The sequence below is a fragment of the Castor canadensis genome, chromosome 6 (assembly GCF_047511655.1).
Source record: "Castor canadensis chromosome 6, mCasCan1.hap1v2, whole genome shotgun sequence".
NCBI lineage: Eukaryota > Metazoa > Chordata > Mammalia > Rodentia > Castoridae > Castor > Castor canadensis.
This window is the reverse complement of record NC_133391.1, coordinates 22,105,273-22,126,091: the sequence shown is the minus strand read 5'-3', so window position 1 is coordinate 22,126,091 and position 20,819 is coordinate 22,105,273. Positions and strand designations below refer to the sequence as shown.

General features: G+C 37.1%; 1 protein-coding gene across 16 annotated transcripts in view; it reads right to left on the bottom strand.

Annotated features, from left to right (window-relative positions):
* Abcc9 (ATP binding cassette subfamily C member 9) overlaps positions 1 to 20,819 on the bottom strand; it is a 135,159-nt gene that overhangs the window by 60,121 nt on the left and 54,219 nt on the right. For 10 of the 16 annotated variants that reach the window (XM_074075895.1, XM_074075894.1, XM_074075905.1 and 7 more), the window contains 4 exons: positions 17,652 to 17,724; positions 15,045 to 15,150; positions 2,941 to 2,979; positions 1,334 to 1,435 (listed from right to left, as the gene is read on the bottom strand). In XM_074075895.1, coding sequence (XP_073931996.1) covers positions 1,334 to 1,435; positions 2,941 to 2,979; positions 15,045 to 15,150; positions 17,652 to 17,724 — 320 coding nt within the window. Of the gene's footprint in view, positions 1 to 1,333; positions 1,436 to 2,940; positions 2,980 to 13,432; positions 14,300 to 15,044; positions 15,151 to 17,651; positions 17,725 to 20,819 lie in introns of those variants that run through there. The other 6 variants (XM_074075906.1, XM_074075900.1, XM_074075899.1 and 3 more) reach the window with 4 other exon arrangements.

Genomic DNA, 20,819 nt, shown 5'->3' with positions numbered 1-20,819 from the left:
AAAGTACAAGGAAGAAATGATTGACAACCCTGAGAAGTTACAGAGGAGGTAACATTTAAACTGTATCTAGAAAACTGATCTTCCAGGGAGAAAAATGAGGAAAGGAAGCTGAGGGAACTTCTGAAGGTGAAGAGGCTTGTGTGCACCTGAGAAACACTGGAGTTTCATCATACCAAAACCAACGTTGAGCATCCCTGCACATTTTCATGCACTGAAGGAAGGAGGAACAGAATCAATGAGGAATGACAGACCTCAAGTTCATCCAAGGCTGGGACTGGAAATGGTGAAAATGTCAGTGGCTTTGCTTTCTTAATCTTCTTAGTCCCTAGTCTTAAATATTTAAGTCATTTTGATTCTTCTTCCCTCTTCTGTCTTATGTTTGCCACCCTTAGTCTAGATTTTTTTCTCAACCATCTAGTCTTTTACATTTCTATTGTCTCCTCTAGGTGCAAGTAACACACTACATACCTGGGTAACTATTCTAAGTAACTTCTAAATGTCTCCTTACTCCCAGTTCAAAATATGTCTATTGTATCAATATCTATACCTGTACCTATACCTGTATCTTTAGCTGTATCTACCCATTCTTATTTTACTGCCGCACAAAGCACCACATTCACTTTATTACCTCTTTCTAAGGCTTGCAGTGCCCCCTCAGAATATGCTCAATCATATCAAACTGGCTTTTATCTCTTCCACAACCTGACCTCAACCTTCTGAATCCCTTCTGCCTGACTGTGCCCCTGACCCAAGCCGACTCAGGTACTTCATGCTCTTCATCTACAGGGGTCTCCTTTTGCTTTTCCTCCTTCTCCTTTGTGCCTCCCCCCTTGCCTATTTCTCCTGTACTCTCAAGACTCCAGCTTAGGGTCTTAAATCCCACCCTTGTAAGGTGGCCCAAGGAATGGGTCACATTTTCCTATGTTCCAGTGAAGGATGGTTAAGAGATGGGCACTTTCTCTCTGCTCTTAGTCACCAGATGCCTCAAGTCCCACATTCTTCTCTTCACAGTTCACCCTCCTTTGGTCACTTATTCGGAGTTTTCCTTCCTTATCTAACCTAAGAAACACCATCTTCCCTCACACATACACCCTCAATTGCTGTTATCTAGTCTTGGTGCACTGATGTCTCAGGAAGTATATAGGAGAGACTGAAACTTGCAAATGAGGCTTTTCTTAAAATTGACTCAAAAAGACTTGGTGAGGAGGATGGGAATGGGGCAGGCAGAGAAGGAAGGGAATCTCAGGAGTAAATCTTCTAGAAATCGTGGACCACACTGATGCATCAGAAAGAGCTGTTGTTTCATTTCTCAATTTTAGATGGGCAAAATTACCTCTGTCTGTTGAAAGGACTTCCAAAGGTAATGTTTTCTTCTACTGTTGCATTTAGTAGCCAAGGCTTTTGAGCTGCATAAGCCACAGAATATCTGTTCCTGCTGGAAAATGGAAAAGAAAAGCAAAAACTGGATTACACAAGGGTGCTGTGCCATGTGTGCATTTTAGTGTAAGTAAGAAAAAATATCTCAGACTCAGAAGTAGAAAACTTGTAAAAGAAAAACTTAAAATACCACCAACCTGATTAACAAATCATTAAACATGCTGCCTAAATTAAATGGACTGGAATTTAATCAGAATATCATAAAATATATAAAATTTGGTTTCATTTTCCTGACAAAACGTGTTAAAGTATAAATCACTAATTGAATTTTTTTTCTAAAAAGTGAGAAAAAATTTTAAATAATTAAATATTATTAATAATTCATTCACTCCAATAGCCACAGATATTTTACTTTGTATTAAAAGTACTTTATGTAACTGTAAATTTGTATGTAGACCTTAAAAGAAAACATAGTTGATACTGTAATTATAGTATGTGTTTGTGGCTTAATTACACTGCCATATTTTAAGTTATAAAATATCATATATAAGTAGAATATATGTAAACATTTCCAAACAAGAATACTAGGAGGAGCCCTTTTTCAATATTGAAATTACGCACTTAAACGACACCTTTCAAAACAAATTTAAATAGCTTATTTTTTAAAATGATAACTTTCTCACCCCCTCCCATTTTTGGCTTGCAAATGCTACCAGATGTCTATACATCAGACTTTAATTTGAAATAATTAGGAAAATACATGTGAGCTGAATATAAAGTGGATGATGAGCCTGGGATGGGGAGAGGGGCACGTCAGTTGAAAAGTCATACATCCACAATTAGTTAGTGATCTGTGAGTACTATGGAAGGAATTATGGTTAAAAGAGAGTAAGGTTAAGAAAGAGAGACATTAGAAATATTCAGTGACCAACCTAAAACATTACACCTTAGAGGTTTATTTCAAAGACATGATAATGTCTAAAGTGCTAGTAGTCTTTCAGATAACCAAATGTGCAGTAAAACAGTGGTTCACAAACCTCTGACATGTCTGCCTCCTTTTCCCTTTTCCCTTTAAGGGTTTTTTTAAAGTTTTGGTTTTTAGTATTGAACTCATGGTCTTAAGCATGCTAAGCATGTACTTCATTACTTAGTTACACCCCTAGTTCCCTAAGGGGTTTTTATTTTAAGTAGCTTGGCTCTGCCTCTGTACCTTATAGGTAGATCTCATCATTGGTTAACTCACAATCAATATGGGAATTAATTCTTGCATTTTTATTTTATGGACTCTCAAACACTTTTTAATAAAGACAGTTTGAGTTTCAGCCAAAGTTGGAAGACATATGACTCATTGAGAAGAAGAGTTGACACAATGAGCCATTTTGTTTGGCAAATCGATTCTTTCAAGCAGCCTTCAAAGGTTGTAAACCACTGCTTTTGTAAATACACTGGCACATTTTAATAAATAACTACATTGTCAGAATGAGCAAATGACTGGGAGTCAAGTATTAAAGACCGAGGAAGGAAGTTATTCTTATTAAACTCAAGTTAAAATAGAAATAATACCTTCTGGTTGCTTCAAAAGAAGGCTCAGATTCGTTTACACTGTAAGTATGGCAAACAATGTCCATTAATTATGAAATATAAATAGAGTGAATGTGTGTACACATCAGGCAAGAGATAAATAAATACTGAAAACGCTAAGCATTAGAAAATGCCTTGCTAAACCAAGGTTTCTGAAATTAATTTCATAGACGAACCAGCTAAATAATAATTTCTTTTATGTCTTCCTCAGCTGGGAGATAACTATTTAGTACTCGTCCAAAACATAGATAGTACTGTCATCTCGAATAGTGGCATTGTTCTTTTCCCCACTTGGCTCTGATTAACTTGGGTAATCTCCTAGAATACAGTTTCCTAAGGATTCTATAAACACAACAGCTCCCTACCTTTAAAATTTGAACTTAATCTGCTTAAATTCCTAATTAGCTTCCTTCAAGCATGAACACAAGAAATACTTTGGAGGTTCTAAACACTGAAGCTGGCACAAAACAAAACACAAAACATTGAAGCTTGTAAGACAGACAGATATGCATATTGATCAAATTATAACAAATATCAATAATATTATTATTGATTGATATGATTTATGCAAAAAATGGGATTTGTATAATTACATTTAGTAGTACCTATATTATGAGAAGACCCCACCTGCAAACCAATTTGCTTTACTGTTTGAATTTTTAATAATTTAGGTTTAGCTGAATTGCATCTTCCTGGTAGACCTTAATTCAATAACAACATACATAATTTAAGTCTAAAGGAACTTTAAAAAGAGATCCAATTTGACTTTGGACAGTGTCATGTGCTTTTTGTGGAGAAAATTTACCTAATTACATTACCTAGTGATATTTGGCTTAGAATTAAGAAGGATTATTTTCATGATTGCACATTGCTAACAGCATCTTAAGATAGTTAATAAAGGCATGAAAAATAATCTCAGACTAAAATTTCCTCTCAATAATGACTATCCCCTTATCTAAGATACTCATAAAATAAATTAATAAAATATTCATTTTCCCAAGAGACATTTTCTACAGAATATGACTCAGATTTCAAGAAATTTGAACTTCATTTTTTAATTATTAAAAATCAACATATTACCTGTGCAATTTTGCTAATCTGGGGAAGAAATATAAGAGATGAGGAAGAACAGGTACGTAGCAGAAATTAGTGGGATAATTTGCATACTGGTCATCCAGGTAGAAACACCCATTGAGACACAGATTTGGAAATCATCAACTTATTCAGTGATTATTGATTATATTCCAACTATACTTAATATCAATTAAACTATTTATTGATTATATTCTAGAATACTAGAGATACAGGGAACCAGGAAGCTCTGTCCCATCTTCTGTGTTGCTTCACTTCTGTGGAAACATGACAAGGGAATAAATCGCAGGAAAGAATACCCAATCCACTTTTGGCAAATGAGGACAAACAATGAGTTGATGCCAAAGGCATGGTTAAGAGTAGGCTAGATGAAGAAAAAGCTAAGAGTACTTTACCCTAGAGTTATCTACTTTCCTCTACATACCTAAGGGATGACCATGAGGTATCCTGGTCATAGAAGGGGCAGACATAAGTCAACATGACTGAAATGTTGCTGTAAATGGCCAGGGAAGATACAGTACATGATGAACTAACATTATGGACTAATAGTAAGCATAACCATATAACGAAGGGGCTCATATATACTTTTTTTGGAGGGTAGCACTGTGGCTTGAACTCAGGGCTTGAACATGGTAAGCAAGCACTCTACCACTGGGCTCTACCCCCAGCCCTTTGCCAGGGCTCATAAACCATTTTATAGACATTTAACTTTTCCTTAATAGGAAAACACTTTAAAAGTTTCATCAAGAGAAAAATAGGTTCTGTTTAGAAGCATTTGTCCAACCACAGAATGTAACAAATGAATGGGAGGGAAGGCTGAAGGTGATACAGTGACCACTGCAGGCTGTCAGAGTAATGGAGACAAGATGACAGTGCCCTCACTTAGGGCAATGATAAGTGAATGAACAGAAGTAAACACATGCAGAAATCTAGTACATGTGAGTGCCGAGAGGGAATGGATGAAGGAGACAAGACACAGGAGCCCAGGATAGGAAACGCAGGAGAGGATGTACTTAAATTGGAGGAAGATAGTATGCTCAGCATCACACACATTCATTTTGAGGTACCCAAGGAATATTCAAGTGACTGGGGTCAGAAAGCAGAATTAAAGCTCAAGAGAGCAATCTGGGAAGCAAATGGACTCTTTGGGAGTGATTTTTCTCTCATGGCACATGCCTTAGATACCAAAACTTTGGATTCCATCCTTTAATAGCAAAAAGTTGATAAATGACTTCTACACTTTCGCAAGAGAACAAAAGATGAGGAGCAGAAAGCAGAAAGTGACAGTGTGGGAATGTGTGTGTTGGCCCAGAGAGCAAGCACAGAGGCTGAAAAAAAAAAAAGAGTATAAAGAAAAGATCTTGAAGATAATCACTATTTAACAAAATGGCCAAGGAAGAGAAGTCTATGGAAGAAAGGCACAAAGAAGAGTAGGGAACATTTTCACAGGTGACCTGGACTGTGAGTTTTACTAGAAGAAAAGCAAGGGAAGAAAGATATTAGTAACAGAGTCAAGTCACCAGGAGATCAAGTAAGACAATGACTAAAAAGTATCCAATGAGTTTAATAACCAGCATGCCACTGATGGCTCTGATAAGAGCAGTTTCATGGGAGTGGACCAAGCTAAGAGTAGAATATGAGGAATTGGAAATCATGAGTGAAGACATCATTTTATTCATCTACAAAAGAAAGATTCACCTGGAGGGGACTATGAACTGAAATCAGATAGAAGATAGATAGATAGATAGATAGATAGATAGGTAGATAGATAGATAGATAGATGATAGATGATAGATAATAGACAGATAAATGATAGATAAAAGATAGATAGATAACAGATAGATAGACAGATAGATGATAGATAGACAGACAGGACACTCCTGCTTAGACAAGAAATAGAAAAAATCCAGGGATTGGACTAGATATGAAGTGAAGAAAGAAAAAAAGGCAGTATGCTTTGGCTGTAGGGTCTCACTGCCTCGTAAGAAGACCAATCCTCTTTAGTAATTTGAATTGAGTACACAAGGACCAAGAGGAACAAGGCATTCAAATCCCAAGAGAATAAAAGAAGGCTTTGTCAAAGAGATGACACCTGAATTGATACTAGATGAAAGAGAGGTCACTGAACTGAGGCAGGCATTATAAAGGAAGCATGTGCATTTGAGAACTACCTGAACATCCTTGTTACTGGAGCACAAAACTACAGGTGGGAGGAATGGAAGCATATGAGTTTAAAAAGTTAGACAGGGACCAGATCACGAAAGGCTCTAGTACAACATGCAATGGTCTTTGGAATATTTCTCATTTGCTTTTGTCAGGCAGTCAACAAAACATTATAAGCAAAAGGGAAGTAACTAGATTTTCATGACACAAAGATATGTCAGGCAACAGTGTGCAGATTAAGAAGCTGGTGGAGTGAGTAGTCCACATACATGGTAAGTACCTGAACTAGAGAAATTAAAATAGATGTAGAAATGTCTGCACAGGCAGAAGAGAACAGGAAGGATGCACAGTAATTGGCTGAATTTTAAGGGCAATGGAGAGGAAACACTGTAGGCTGAACTGGACTCTGACATGGGCACCTACCAACTGATTTTAGGGGTTGGGGACACATTCCTACCAAGAATCAAGAAGAGAATCAGGTTTTGGAGAAATGAGAGATAGGACTTCAGTTTGGAGGGGTTGAATTTGGAGCTTGTCTGACTTTTTGGAAGAACTATCACATCTTCAGAAGAAAGATACTGGCCCAAAGTGTATACTGGAGTGTCATTAGTACTCAGAGAGCAGTTCAAAGACAGAATTTAAGGAATAAGAAAAGAAAGGTGTTCCTACAGTAGACTGATACAAGTAGCCAGGAAAACTGAAGGGAAATTAGACTATTTTTCCCTGTCTTCTATCTCCACTTCGAGTACAGCTCAAGATTTTGACCTATGACTCATACTTAAAACTTAAGTTGATGTGTCATACATTTACTTATCGCCTCTAACAAGGCCTTTCTGGCCTCAGACTCTCCTGTCAGCTCACCAATTACTTGCTCTTATAAAACCTTGTACTTCCGTATTTATTTAAAAATTAACCAAATAACTAATTATGAAGTTATTTTCTTATGTTTTCACTGTCTCCTCTGCCAAGCAGTGAACTTTAAGAAAATAGGGACCTACTTTTCCTTGTTCATTTATTTATCCCCTGACAACCAACACAATGATTTGCAATAACTATTTTAAGTAAGCTATAGTGTCATGCAAACGGTGGAACAAATGGGTTTCAAGGAGTCATTAGTGGTAAAGTCCTAAAAGCTATGAAGAAGGTAAGCAGGACTGAGAACAAATAATTGGGATCCAGCGCTTACACGGTCACAGTGAAGACACTTCACACAGATTGCAATGCCTAGAGCAAAAGGAAGGTAAGGAGGTTAAGTATGGGTGGACCACTCTTCTTAAAAGACAAATGTTCCAGTTGTTTGAGAAACAGGCAAGGCCATTTTTTAAATGGAGAATAATGGAGTGTGGAGAGAAATAAGTAAAGACATTTATAAAAAAGGAGGTTAGCTAATATTGTAGTCTTTGAAAAAAGCAAGACAGCACATAGCATCTTCATTTCCCAGGTTCTCTCTCTTAAAGTTAAATTGCTATGAATTCAGTAGTTTTAGAGGAAGAAAAAAAGTGTAGATATAGACCCATTTGTAGGTATTCATCTTCTATGAGAAAATTAAAAATGATCTGATTCTCTTGTCACTGACATTTTCAGGAGTAATGTTATAATCCTTTAACTCTCACATGAAAATATGTCTCATCAAATTCCATTGCATAAGGTTAATTTTTCCTGTTTTAAAATGAAACTAAATTAGCTCTGAATTCTAACATTGGACCTTACTTGATTCCATGAAAACCAGCTGGTCCATGTCTAGACTCACTTCACACCATTCAGTGTGCTTGTGAACAGCACTGAAGACAAGAGAAAGCAGAGGCCAGATGGAAAATCTCCTTCTCAAAAACAGAACATGACTTCACTTCTGAGCACCTCTCTACCTTGGATTCGTGTGTTTTCCTCCAAGAACAAAAGTTAAAGATGACACACCAGCAAACTTCCGAGATACAAAAGAAAAGAGTGAATAGAAAAGAGTGACTTTCAAGAGCTTAAACCAGGAACAATATTTGGAAGAAGGGAAGCTAGCAAGTCAACACAAACTTGCCATATTACATCTGATCCAGGAAAGCTGACTCAATGTATTATTGTTATTCTTTCATGGCAGGCAAAGTCACATGAACAGGAATGATTCTGCAATTTATCTGTCTTAAAATAACCAAATCACTGTTATAAAGCTGATTACACCAAAGTAGTAAAAGACAGAACATCAGGATAGACAGGGCCTTATGTAGAATGGCTGATGGCACAGGGAAGAGGGAAAGGAAAAGAAAAGGAAACCAAAGCTAAAGGACAGCTGTTTCACACATGATTACAATTGTTAAACATTCTGGATTCTTACTGGAATTATCCATCAGATTGGGCATATTTTAGTTCTAGCTCTGAAGATATCAGTAGAAATTCTTCTGTATGGTGACAAAAGAAACAATAACTTCATTTAGACAAAACATTTGCTTTTCAAGAAATACAACATACACCCAGATGCTAGACTAATGTGCAAATTGGCAATCTGACAATGTTAGAACATTTTTTCAGTTCCTCCCTCATGTCTCCCCCATCGTTATCCTCTGGCTCTATAACAGGTCAGAATTACTACCTAGTCAAGGTAGTAATTTCCCAAGGAAACATCTATGAGGGTCCTGGCATATAGGGTTCTCCCCATGCAGATGGGTCCTGGATGAACAACAGCGCTTCTCCCCTGACCAAAGTAAATGTTTCTCACTGCAACAGGTCAAAGTACTTTATTAGATTTTTGTTAAGACCAGTCTATATATTTTTAAGTAAAAATTACTTAACCATAGACACAGGAAATGATGAGAGAGTGACAGCAAATTGCTTGATATCTTATAACATTGAGTTAACTGTTTTGGTTCATTTTGTTTTGAGTTTTAAAGATAGCAGACACTTCAGTCTGCTTCTGAAGTAAAGGACATCTTGGTATCATACTTTATCAGTCTGTCGATGTCGGTAATTTCTAAATTAGCTTTGCCCTAATTAATATTTGTATGACTTTCCTTATTAGACTGGGCATATTGCTTTTTTTTCCTCTAGAATGAAAAGAGCAGACAACAAATAAGTTCAGTATCCTCTGAACACTCCTCCAAACCCACTCAGTACCTCCTCTCCAAGCAGCTCGACTTGCCCCTCTCTCAGTCAATAAACAAGATCGATAGACCCCTGGCAAACCTGACTAAAATGAGGAGAGAAAAAACCCAAATTAGTAGAATCAGGAATGCAAAAGGGGAGATAACAACAAACACCATGGAGGTCCAGGAAATCATCAGAGACTACTTTGAGAACCTATATTCAAATAAATTTGAAAATCTAAAAGAAATGGACAGATTTCTAGATACATATGATCATCCAAAACTGAACCAAGAGGAAATTAATCACCTGAATAGACCTATAACACAAAATGAAATTGAAGCAGCAATCAAAAGTCTCCCGAAAAAGAAAAGTCCAGGACCTGATGGATTCTCTGCTGAATTCTATCAGACCTTTAAAGAAGAACTGATACCAACCCTCCTTAAACTGTTCCATGAAATAGAAAGGGAAGGAAAACTGCCAAACACATTTTATGAAGCCAGTATTACACTTATCCCTAAACCAGGCAAAGACACCTCTAAAAAGGAGAACTATAGGCCAATCTCCTTAATGAACATTGATGCAAAAATCCTCAACAAAATAATGGCAAATCGAATTCAGCAACACATCAAAAAGATTATTCACCACGACCAGGTAGGCTTCATCCCAGGGATGCAGGGGTGGTTCAACATACGAAAATCAATAAACGTAATAAACCACATTAACAGAAGCAAAGACAAAAACCACTTGATCATCTCAATAGATACAGAAAAAGCCTTTGATAAGATCCAACATCATTTCATGATAAAAGCTCTAAGAAAACTAGGAATAGAAGGAAAGTTCCTCAACATTATAAAAGCTATATATGACAAACCTACAGCCAGCATTATACTTAACGGAGAAAAATTAAAACCATTCCCTCTAAAATCAGGAACCAGACAAGGATGCCCACTATCTCCACTCCTATTCAACATAGTACTGGAATTCCTAGCCAGAGCAATTAGGCAAGAAGAAGGAATAAAAGGAATACAAATAGGTAAAGAAACTGTCAAAATATCCCTATTTGCAGACGACATGATCCTATACCTTAAAGACCCAAAAAACTCTACTCAGAAGCTTCTAGACATCATCAATAGCTATAGCAAGGTAGCAGGATATAAAATCAACATAGAAAAATCATTAGCATTTCTATACACTAACAATGAGCAAACGGTAAAAGAATGTATGAAAACAATTCCATTTACAATAGCCTCAAAAAAAATCAAATACCTAGGTGTAAACCTAACAAAAGATGTGAAAGACCTCTACAAGGAAAACTATACACTTCTGAAGAAAGAGATTGAGGAAGACTATAGAAAGTGGAGAGATCTCCCATGCTCATGGATTGGTAGAATCAACATAGTAAAAATGTCGATACTCCCCAAAGTAATCTACATGTTTAATGCAATTCCCATCAAAATTCCAATGACATTCATTAAAGAGATTGAAAAATCTACTGTGAAATTTATATGGAAACACAAGAGGCCACGAATAGCCAAGGCAATACTCAGTCAAAAGAACAATGCAGGAGGTATCACGATACCTGACTTCAAACTATATTACAAAGCAATAACAATAAAAACAGCATGGTACTGGCACAAAAACAGACGTGAAGACCAGTGGAACAGAATAGAGGATCCAGATATGAAGCCACACAACTATGAGCAACTTATCTTTGACAAAGGAGCTAAAAATATACGATGGAGAAATAGCAGCCTCTTCAACAAAAACTGCTGGGAAAACTGGTTAGCAGTCTGCAAAAAACTGAAACTAGATCCATGTATATCACCCTATACCAAGATTAACTCAAAATGGATCAAGGATCTTAATATCAGACCCCAAACTCTTAAGTTGATACAAGAAAGAGTAGGAAATACTCTGGAGTTAGTAGGTATAGGTAAGAACTTTCTCAGTGAAACCCCAGCAGCACAGCAACTAAGAGATAGCATAGATAAATGGGACCTCATAAAACTAAAAAGCTTCTGTTCATCAAAAGAAATGGTCTCTAAACTGAAGAGAACACCCACAGAGTGGGAGAAAATATTTGCCAATTATACATCAGACAAAGGACTGATAACCAGAATATACAGGGAACTTAAAAAACTAAATTCTCCCAAAACTAATGAACCAATAAAGAAATGGGCATGTGAACTAAACAGAACTTTCTCAAAAGAAGAAATTCAAATGGCCAGAAAACACATGAAAAAATGCTCACCATCTCTAGCAATAAAGGAAATGCAAATTAAAACCACACTAAGATTCCACCTCACCCCTGTTAGACTAGCCATCATCAGCAACACCACCAACAACAGGTGTTGGCGAGGATGTGGGGAAAAAGGAACCCTCTTACACTGTTGGTGGGAATGTAGACTAGTACAACCACTCTGGAAAAAAATTTGGAGGCTAATTAAAAAGCTGGACATCGATCTACCATTTGATCCAGCAATACCACTCTTGGGGATATACCCAAAAGACTGTTACTCCAGAGGCACCTGCACATCCATGTTTATTTATTTATTTATTTTTTATTTATTTATTTTTTTTTCAAGACTTTATTTATTTATTTATTTATTTTTTTCATTTTTCTTTTATTATTCATATGTGCATACAAGGCTTGGTTCATTTCTCCCCCCTGCCCCCACCCCCTCCCTTACCACCCACTCCGCCCCCTCCCGCTCCCCCCCTCAATACCCAGCAGAAACTATTTTGCCCTTATCTCTAATTTTGTTGTAGAGAGAGTATAAGCAATAATAGGAAGGAACAAGGGGTTTTGCTGGTTGAGATAAGGATAGCTATACAGGGCATTGACTCACATTGATTTCCTGTGCGTGTCTGTTACCTTCTAGGTTAATTCTTTTTGATCTAACCTTTTCTCTAGTTCCTGGTCCCCTTTTCCTATTGGCCTCAGTTGCTTTAAGGTATCTGCTTTAGTTTCTCTGCATTAAGGGCAACAAATGCTAGCTAGTTTTTTAGGTGTCTTACCTATCCTCACCCCTCCCTTGTGTGGAAACAGCCAAGATGTCCCAGCACTGACGAATGGATTAAGAAAATGTGGTATCTATACACAATGGAATTTTATGCAGCCATGAAGAAGAACGAAATGTTATCATTCGCTGGTAAATGGATGGAATTGGAGAACATCATTCTGAGTGAGGTTAGCCTGGCTCAAAAGACCAAAAATCGTATGTTCTCCCTCATATGTGGACATTAGATCAAGGGCAAACACAACAAGGGGATTGGACTATGAGCACATGATAAAAGCGAGAGCACATCCATGTTTATTGCGGCACTATTCACAATAGCCAAGTTATGGAAACAGCCAAGATGCCCCAGCACTGATGAATGGATTAAGAAAATGTGGTATCTATACACAATGGAATTTTATGCAGCCATGAAGAAGAACGAAATGTTATCATTCGCTGGTAAATGGATGGAATTGGAGAACATCATTCTGAGTGAGGTTAGCCTGGCTCAAAAGACCAAAAATCGTATGTTCTCCCTCATATGTGGACATTAGATCAAGGGCAAACACAACAAGGGGATTGGACTATGAGCACATGATAAAAGCGAGAGCACACAAGGGAGGGGTGAGGATAGGTAAGACACCTAAAAAACTAGCTAGCATTTGTTGCCCTTAATGCAGAGAAACTAAAGCAGATACCTTAAAGCAACTGAGGCCAATAGGAAAAGGGGACCAGGAACTAGAGAAAAGGTTAGATCAAAAAGAATTAACCTAGAAGGTAACACCCACGCACAGGAAATCAATGTGAGTCAATGCCCTGTATAGCTATCCTTATCTCAACCAGCAAAACCCCTTGTTCCTTCCTATTATTGCTTATACTCTCTCTACAACAAAATTAGAGATAAGGGCAAAATAGTTTCTGCGGGGTATTGAGGGGGGGGAGCGGGAGGGGGTGGAGTGGGTGGTAAGGGAGGGGGTGGGGGCAAGGGGGAGAAATGAACCAAGCCTTGTATGCACATATGAATAATAAAAGAAAAATGAAAAAAAAAAAAACAAATGGTGTACATGCAAGCAACAAAACAACTAACTAGATTATATAAAAATTTTTCACTTGCTTGTTTTATTTACTTATATATTAACAAAATAGTAATGATTATGGTAAACTGGAGAGTGAATTTGGTCCAACTGAAATGAGACCTTGGAAAAGAGTCACACCAAAGCAGACCAGTTTAGAAATTCCTAAAGATATGAAAAAACATCTCAACCTTTTTCTGTCACTATCTCTCATGATTTATCGCTCTTATTATTATGGTGAAACACAGTAAAAACAAAGCCCAAATAACTTGATTTTAATGGTACAAGTCACATGATATAATTTTATCCAGTAGGACCTGCTTCTCTACCTAAGATAGAAGGAAACTGGTGGGATGAACACAGATCCTGTGCCTTACTTCATTGATCAACAGGAAACTCCCATGAAGCAAACTAAGATAGCAATCATTCATTGACTCTCTTTGCCAGATATGCACTGTCATTGCTACTATCTTTTAGTTGTGTCCAACAAGGATAAAATGTACACTCAACTCATTTTGGCTTCCTTCTTTTCCCAATGACACTGAAACAAGATTTACAGTCCTACTGATTCCAGGTCAAATTTCACAAGCACCCGTTTCCTTCTCTTAATTGGAGTTTAAAATGGAATCTATTCTAAAGAGGCTCATAAATAGTCTTTACTCCCCAAGTGATGCCATGTGTACATAAATAGCAGACTGAACCATAACAGAACTCATGACAGTACATATAAAATTAGACCCCTTAGAGCAAGGCTTCTCACCTTTGGCACCACTGACATTTGGAGTAGGACAACTCCATGTTGTAGAAGGATGTCCTGTGTATTGTAGGATGTCTCACAGGATCCCTGGCCTCTGCTAGCTAGAACAGTAGCAGCCCAGTTCCCCAGTTCAACAACAAAATATGTCTCCAGATATTGCCACATATTCTCTGGGGGCAAAATCATACCTGGTTGAGAAACACCATATAGTAGAGTAATTTCTTAGAAAAGCTCTGGCCAGTTTCTTCATAAACTGCTTATGGGGAGCCTACCAGAGGGCCAAGATGAATAAATATGATTTATTCTTTAATACTCAACTCTAATGTTATCGTGGGTCCAAATCACTTTATTACTGCAATGAGCTTTGAAGACACCAAGCCAACCATCGCAATCTCTAGAAGTGCCACATTACCTCCTTTCCACATCTTTAGAGCTGCTCAACCACAAGCCTGGCCTATGCATCTCTGCCTACACACTTCTAGTCTCGTCTACATTAGGTGTGAAGAGAAATTGCTGATTTTCAGTTTCTTACGAAGATTTTGGGAAAGATCACTTGGTATTTCTCCTCCAAACCTTGAGCCACCAAGGCTCTGTTTATATTTAAGCTTTATAAATGATGCAAGTTTTCAAAGATTTACTTTTTTTATAAGGTGCATTTTTAAGTTATTTCTTTTGTTACCTATTTACCATTAAATTTTTGTCTTTAAAATCCCAACCTTACTTTTATCTCAGCAACATACTAGCTATACTATTAGAAACCTCCATAATGAACTGTTTCATAATTTTTTATTTATGAACTCTAAGGTTTCCATTCATAAAAAATCTTAGCTTGTCCTCAGACTCATAACTTGGGGGCTTATTGTTCTAGCCTTTCCTCTGGAAGGTTGCCATACACTTGACAGGGCAACACAGACCACTTAAAAACACGCGTACTTGCTCCAGTGGACGGTCCCTTCCAGGGTCTGCATCTCACCAAGAATGGCAAGAAGGAGAGACGACTTTCCACATCCTACCTGGCCAACAATCATGGTTAACTGACCTGGAGAAACAAAACAAAGGGTGAGAAGGAATTCTCTTAGCAAAGTAGAATTAAAACACATTTAGAAAGGACTAACAGGTTACAAGCACTGGCCCAGTTTGGTTTCCAGCAATAGGAAATCTAAACAGCTCCTTTCCCTGAGAAAGGAGGAAAAGAGCAACTAAAAGTAGATAGGTCTTGATCTATTATTTTTAAAACAAAGAATGATGTGATATTACTAAAGAGAACAATGAACTAATTTCTTAACTCTTCTAGATTAATGTTAAATGTACTGTTCCATTCACTCAGGAGAAAAGGTAGTTTTAACTAAAATATATTAAGTTGATGAAAGTGATTTAGACTGTTATTAAGACACTAATTTCTCACTTTGGTTTGCATAGATAATTGAAAAATCCTAACCCACTGACCATTCAGGTCAAACGAATACTTATATTCAATTACCCAGACATTTTAAATAAAATTAATGGTTTTATTCCAAAATATTTTTTCTTTTTAATGCTAATATAGCCAGTATTATTTCTTACTGGATAGTTTATTGTTTGCATATAACTGTTTAAGAATAAACTTAACCAAGGAGAAAGACGTGTACACTAAAATCTATGGAGCACTGAGAAAAGAAATTGAAGAAAACACAAACATAAGGATATTCCATATTCATGGATTTCAAGAGTCAATGGCCATACTTCCCAAAGCAATCTATAATGTAGCCTCAATCAAAATTGCAAAGACAAGTTTTACAGAAATTGAAAAAAAGTCTAAAAATTTATATGAAACCATGATAAATCCCAGGTAGCCGAAGCAACCCTGAGAAAGAACAAAGCTCAAGACACCACATTTCTTGATTTCAAAATATGTCACAAAGCTACAGTAATCAAAACAGTGTGGTATTGGCATAAAGCACACAGAAAGACCAATGTAACAGAATAGAGAGCTCAGGTATATACATATATACAGTTAACTGATTGTCAACAAGGGTGTCAAAGTCACACAATGGGGAAAGGATTGGTTCTTCAACAATCATGCTGGGAAAACTGAATAGCCACATGCAAAAGAATGAAATTAGACTGGGATATTATACCATACATGAAAATCAACTTAAAATGGATTTGAGACTCAATTTTCAGAAACTATAAAACTTTTCAAAGAAAACATAGGACAAAATGGTATTGATTTTGCAATGATTTATTGGATTTGATGCCAGAAGCACAGGCAACAAAACAGGAAATGAAGAAACGGGACCATATAAAAATGGAAACTTACTGGCATAGTTGCTCAAGAGGTAGAGCGCCTGCCTAGCAAGTGTGTGGCACTGAGTTCAAACCCTAGTACTGCCAAAAAAAAAAAAATGGAACCTGAACAACAAAGAAGCAATCAATACAGAAGAAATGCAAGTAACAGAATGGGAGAAAGTATTTTCAAACCATCTGTCTACTTACTAAGAGGTTAATATCCAAAATACATAAGAATCTCTGACAACTCAACAGCAAAAAAAAAAAAAAAAATTAAAAACCACTTAAATAACCCAATAAAAACAAAGCAATGGAAGAGATATTTCTCTAACGGAAACACAGAAATTGTCACAGGGTATACACAAAGATACTCAGCATTACTAACCACCAGGGAAAGGTTTATCAAAACATCAGTGAGATATCATCTTACATCCATTAGGATAGCTATTATTAAAAAAGGAGTATTGGTAAGAATGTGGAGATAAATGAAACTGTGCATACACTGCTGGGAGTGCAAAATTGTGCAGCCACAACTATGCAACATATGGAAGTCACTCAAAATATTAAAAATTTGAATTAACACTTCTGAGTGTTCATGCAATATAATTAAAGTGTGATCTTAAAGAGATATTTGCACTCTTATATTCAGTGCAGTGTTATTGACAATATCCAAGATATAGAAACAACCCAAATGTTATTGACATAAAAAATTATTAAAAAACAGAGGAACACAAAGGAATTTTTGAAAGTGATTGTACATTTGGTTCCTTGATTATATGCTGGTATAACGGACATATACATATATCCAAACTCTCCAAAATGTGAATACTAAATATATGTAATTTCTTAAATATCAAGTATGCCTCACTAAAACAAAAATAAATAAGCAAATTAATAGGTAAGTAAATAAAATTCTTGCATAGCTGAGACTTAAATACTTGAAAACATCATCAGTATTCTTCAGGGATGAAAACAATTTTTCTCCATGTCATATTCTTTAAAATTTTTCTCAAACAAAATGAAGAATCAACTAGCCCACTATTTAAATGGTACAAGTCGGCAAGTCAACAGTGAATAACTTGTCCAAAGGTACAGACTCTGTATTGAGAGGCAGATTTTATAATTTCTAATCACTCTCACAGCAAAGTAGTGGCCCATACCTTACATCTGTGTCTTTAAAAATCTTCCCTTTTTTGTTAGGCTCACTTATCTTGGAAAACTATCGTTGTTATAATTAACAATTGCAATAAATGTATAACGAATGATTCTTACCTGTTGGGATTCGAATGTCTATATTGGATAATGTAGCTAACCCACTGCCCCAAGAAAAGAACCCATTGGTAACCTAGAAAAAAAGGACATAGAAACAAAATTATATATGTGATGGTTCAGAATAATTCCAATCGAAATAAATTTTCTTTCTAAAGTGCTGAGAGTTTCAAAACATGATAGAATGCACAGTGGTAAAATTCTAATTTAGAGTTATATCTATTTAGTGGTATAAATGACTAAAAAAAGGAAGGTCCTGTCAATTAGTGATAGGAAGAATGCTAAAAATTACAGCAATTTTCTTAAAAATTTTGGGATTATTGGATAATTTACAAGTGAGCATTCTTTTTGTTTTTTAAAAAACAGTCAGTTGCAAATATTTTTCCAAAAAAATTCCTATGTTGATTATTTTCTCACTGCTAGACAATTTCCAGAGTGTTAGTGATGCAAAATAAAGAACAAAAACTATCACAAAATTTTTCAACAAAATGACTGCTGACTGAGGAAGGCTCTGTGCTGAATGAGTGTCCTGAGTGGTGTAGATTTATCGCTATTCTTTGAAATTAAAATAAGGGAGAAGGAAATAAACACAGAAACAAGCTGACACTGCCTGTGGTATAAGTGTCAACGATTAGCAAAGATGAGAAGACCTTACATTCATCCAAGTAGTCTATTTGGTTTAACAGGCTTCTTGAACTCCATAATTTTAATAGTTACAAAAATGAGCTATGAAAAGAATTAAAAGGATAAAGTAGACATAGATGAGGGGAAATGAAAGATACTCTTCATCCTCCATAAATTACTATTTTATTTCAAAGCCACAAATGATGAAATTTCTAAGCACCTCATTATTTGGGAATTTTGCAAAACTGGATTGGTCCCATCTACACGCAGCTCCAGAGAGGTCTTCGTAAAATAAAGACTGAAAAACTGTGCTTGTAAAGGCTAGATTAGGTTTTTCCCGGTAGGAGTTCTCCAGCTTGTAAAATGTATGGCACTGCATTTAAGATTCATCACATAGTTATAGAAGTAGGGTGACATGGAAAGCCAAAATAGATCTCTATCACTTTACAAATACTGGCTGGCACTGACTGTGTGAGGCATTGGATTAAGACTGTGTAGACTACAAAGAAGCCGTAATGCATCATCCCTGCTTCTTTGGAGCTGGCAATCAGTTTAGTAAACCAGCCATGGAAAGAAGAATTACATACCATACATCAATGTTCTGTGGGTGATGAGCTGCATGCACAGTGGCCATCACAGAGGATCATATCACCTAATGAGGTCACAGACACTTTAGTTTCCACAAACACATCCCATGGTGTTCACACAAGGACAAGATTGCTGATGCCTGCTCAGAACTTATTCCGTCATTAAGCAGAGCATGTCTGGTAGACATGGACCAAGTACTAATAGAGGGGTAGACAAGGAGAGCAACAGTTCAGAAAGGAAATCATTTATACCTGCTGTGAGTCTAAAGCTTTGTGGAAGAAGACACCTTTTAGCTAAATGTTGGAAAATAGATTGAATGTCAACAAATGCATTTCTGGGTAAAAAACCACAGCGAGAACAGGCCCAAGGTCAGAAAACTGTGAAATATGTTGTGGAAAATGAGAAACAGAGCCAGCTGGCCAGAAGTTTAAGATACTGTGACTAAGTGACAAGTGACACTCAATGAAAGTGTACAGTGTCAGAGGTGGAAGATCCTTTTTTCTCTCAGACAGCAGGCACGGAGGCCAAAAGAGATGCAAAACTGGATGAGCTTGGAAGAGGGCCAGCTTGGTGTTGGAAGAGGCCCTACTGGATAACGTTAAGGTCTCCAGTGAAGTGGGAGCTAAGCTTCTCTCAGAAAGAAAGGGCTAAGTAAGAGATAGGAGGAGTGAGATGACAGTGGTGATGGGTGAAGCTCCTGTAGGTTTGGAAAATAATGCTGATGAGAACCATGGGGAAGGATCCCTAACAAACCCTATGGGTCACTGAGGTTGGAGACAACAAAGCTGTGACATGCTGAGCTGTACCTTAGTGTCATTTTCCCCATAGCACTAAACAACTTGGTATAGACGTGAAGAGGCATGAGTTTAGTTTACTACAAAGGACTCGAAGAACAAGGGGCTCAAGATATTGCAGGTTTCAATGAGGTTAAAAAAATAATCATCGTAAAGGTGAAAGCCTGAGAAAGCTGGGGATATGGATTTTGTCCTCAGTGGCTGCTCCATATAACAAAGTATGATTTCAGAGGAGGCACAGTTCCAGGTGGTGACCAAGTAAACACAGGAGATGGCAAGTGACTAAGGTATGGTAAGGGATTTCCAGGCTGGGATACAAGGTAGGCTGTGAACTTGGGTGTTTATATCACATGCATGTGTCATTTACAACGGTGGATGGATGGATTGGGAGGCTGGGACTGATGTCACCATTGAAGGTAGGAAGTGACTAACCAGTCCTCCTATGACAGGTGTGAGAAGTGGACAGGAGGGCTGGTAGAGTGGCTCAAATGGTAAAGCTCCTGCATATCAAGCATGAAGCCCTGAGTTCAAATGCCAGCACCACCCCAAAAATAAATTTAAAAAAGAAAACACTTGAGAAGTGGGCAGGGGGCGGTATCATTGCTTCGTCAGACTGTAAGAGGCTGAGGTATATTCTGAAGGCAGCAGGGAATTGCTAGGAGAACACAGAATCACCTCCCAATTTGGTGATAAACAGAAGTAAGGAGGGAACAACTTCCACTTAAGAAAAAGATGGAAAGGAAAGCTAGCATTAATTTCTCTTGCTACAGTTTACACTTCCATTCCCTCCTGCCTTGTACAAAATACTCTCATTTCTCCACCAGCAGGGTTAAAATCTTGGTTTCTGTAACTAGTTGTTTGACCCTGGAAAACTTATAAAAAAAATCTTTGCATAGATAAATATAAATAAATCTTCATAGAAGGAAAGACAAAGTGAGTCCTCATCATAGCAAGATTTGTGACACTGGGAAGGTGAGGTCAAGGTGAATATCCTGCCCCTGTCCACAATGTTCATCTCTAGTGATAAATGAAATGCAGTCAGAAGGGACAAACTAACACAAAAAAATTAAAGTAAGTTTAAAGCATATAAATGCTCCTGAAAACATGGCTTGTTTTACAAGGCTATGAGCAGGTTTAAGCGCATATGTCAAGCAGGTTAAGAGTT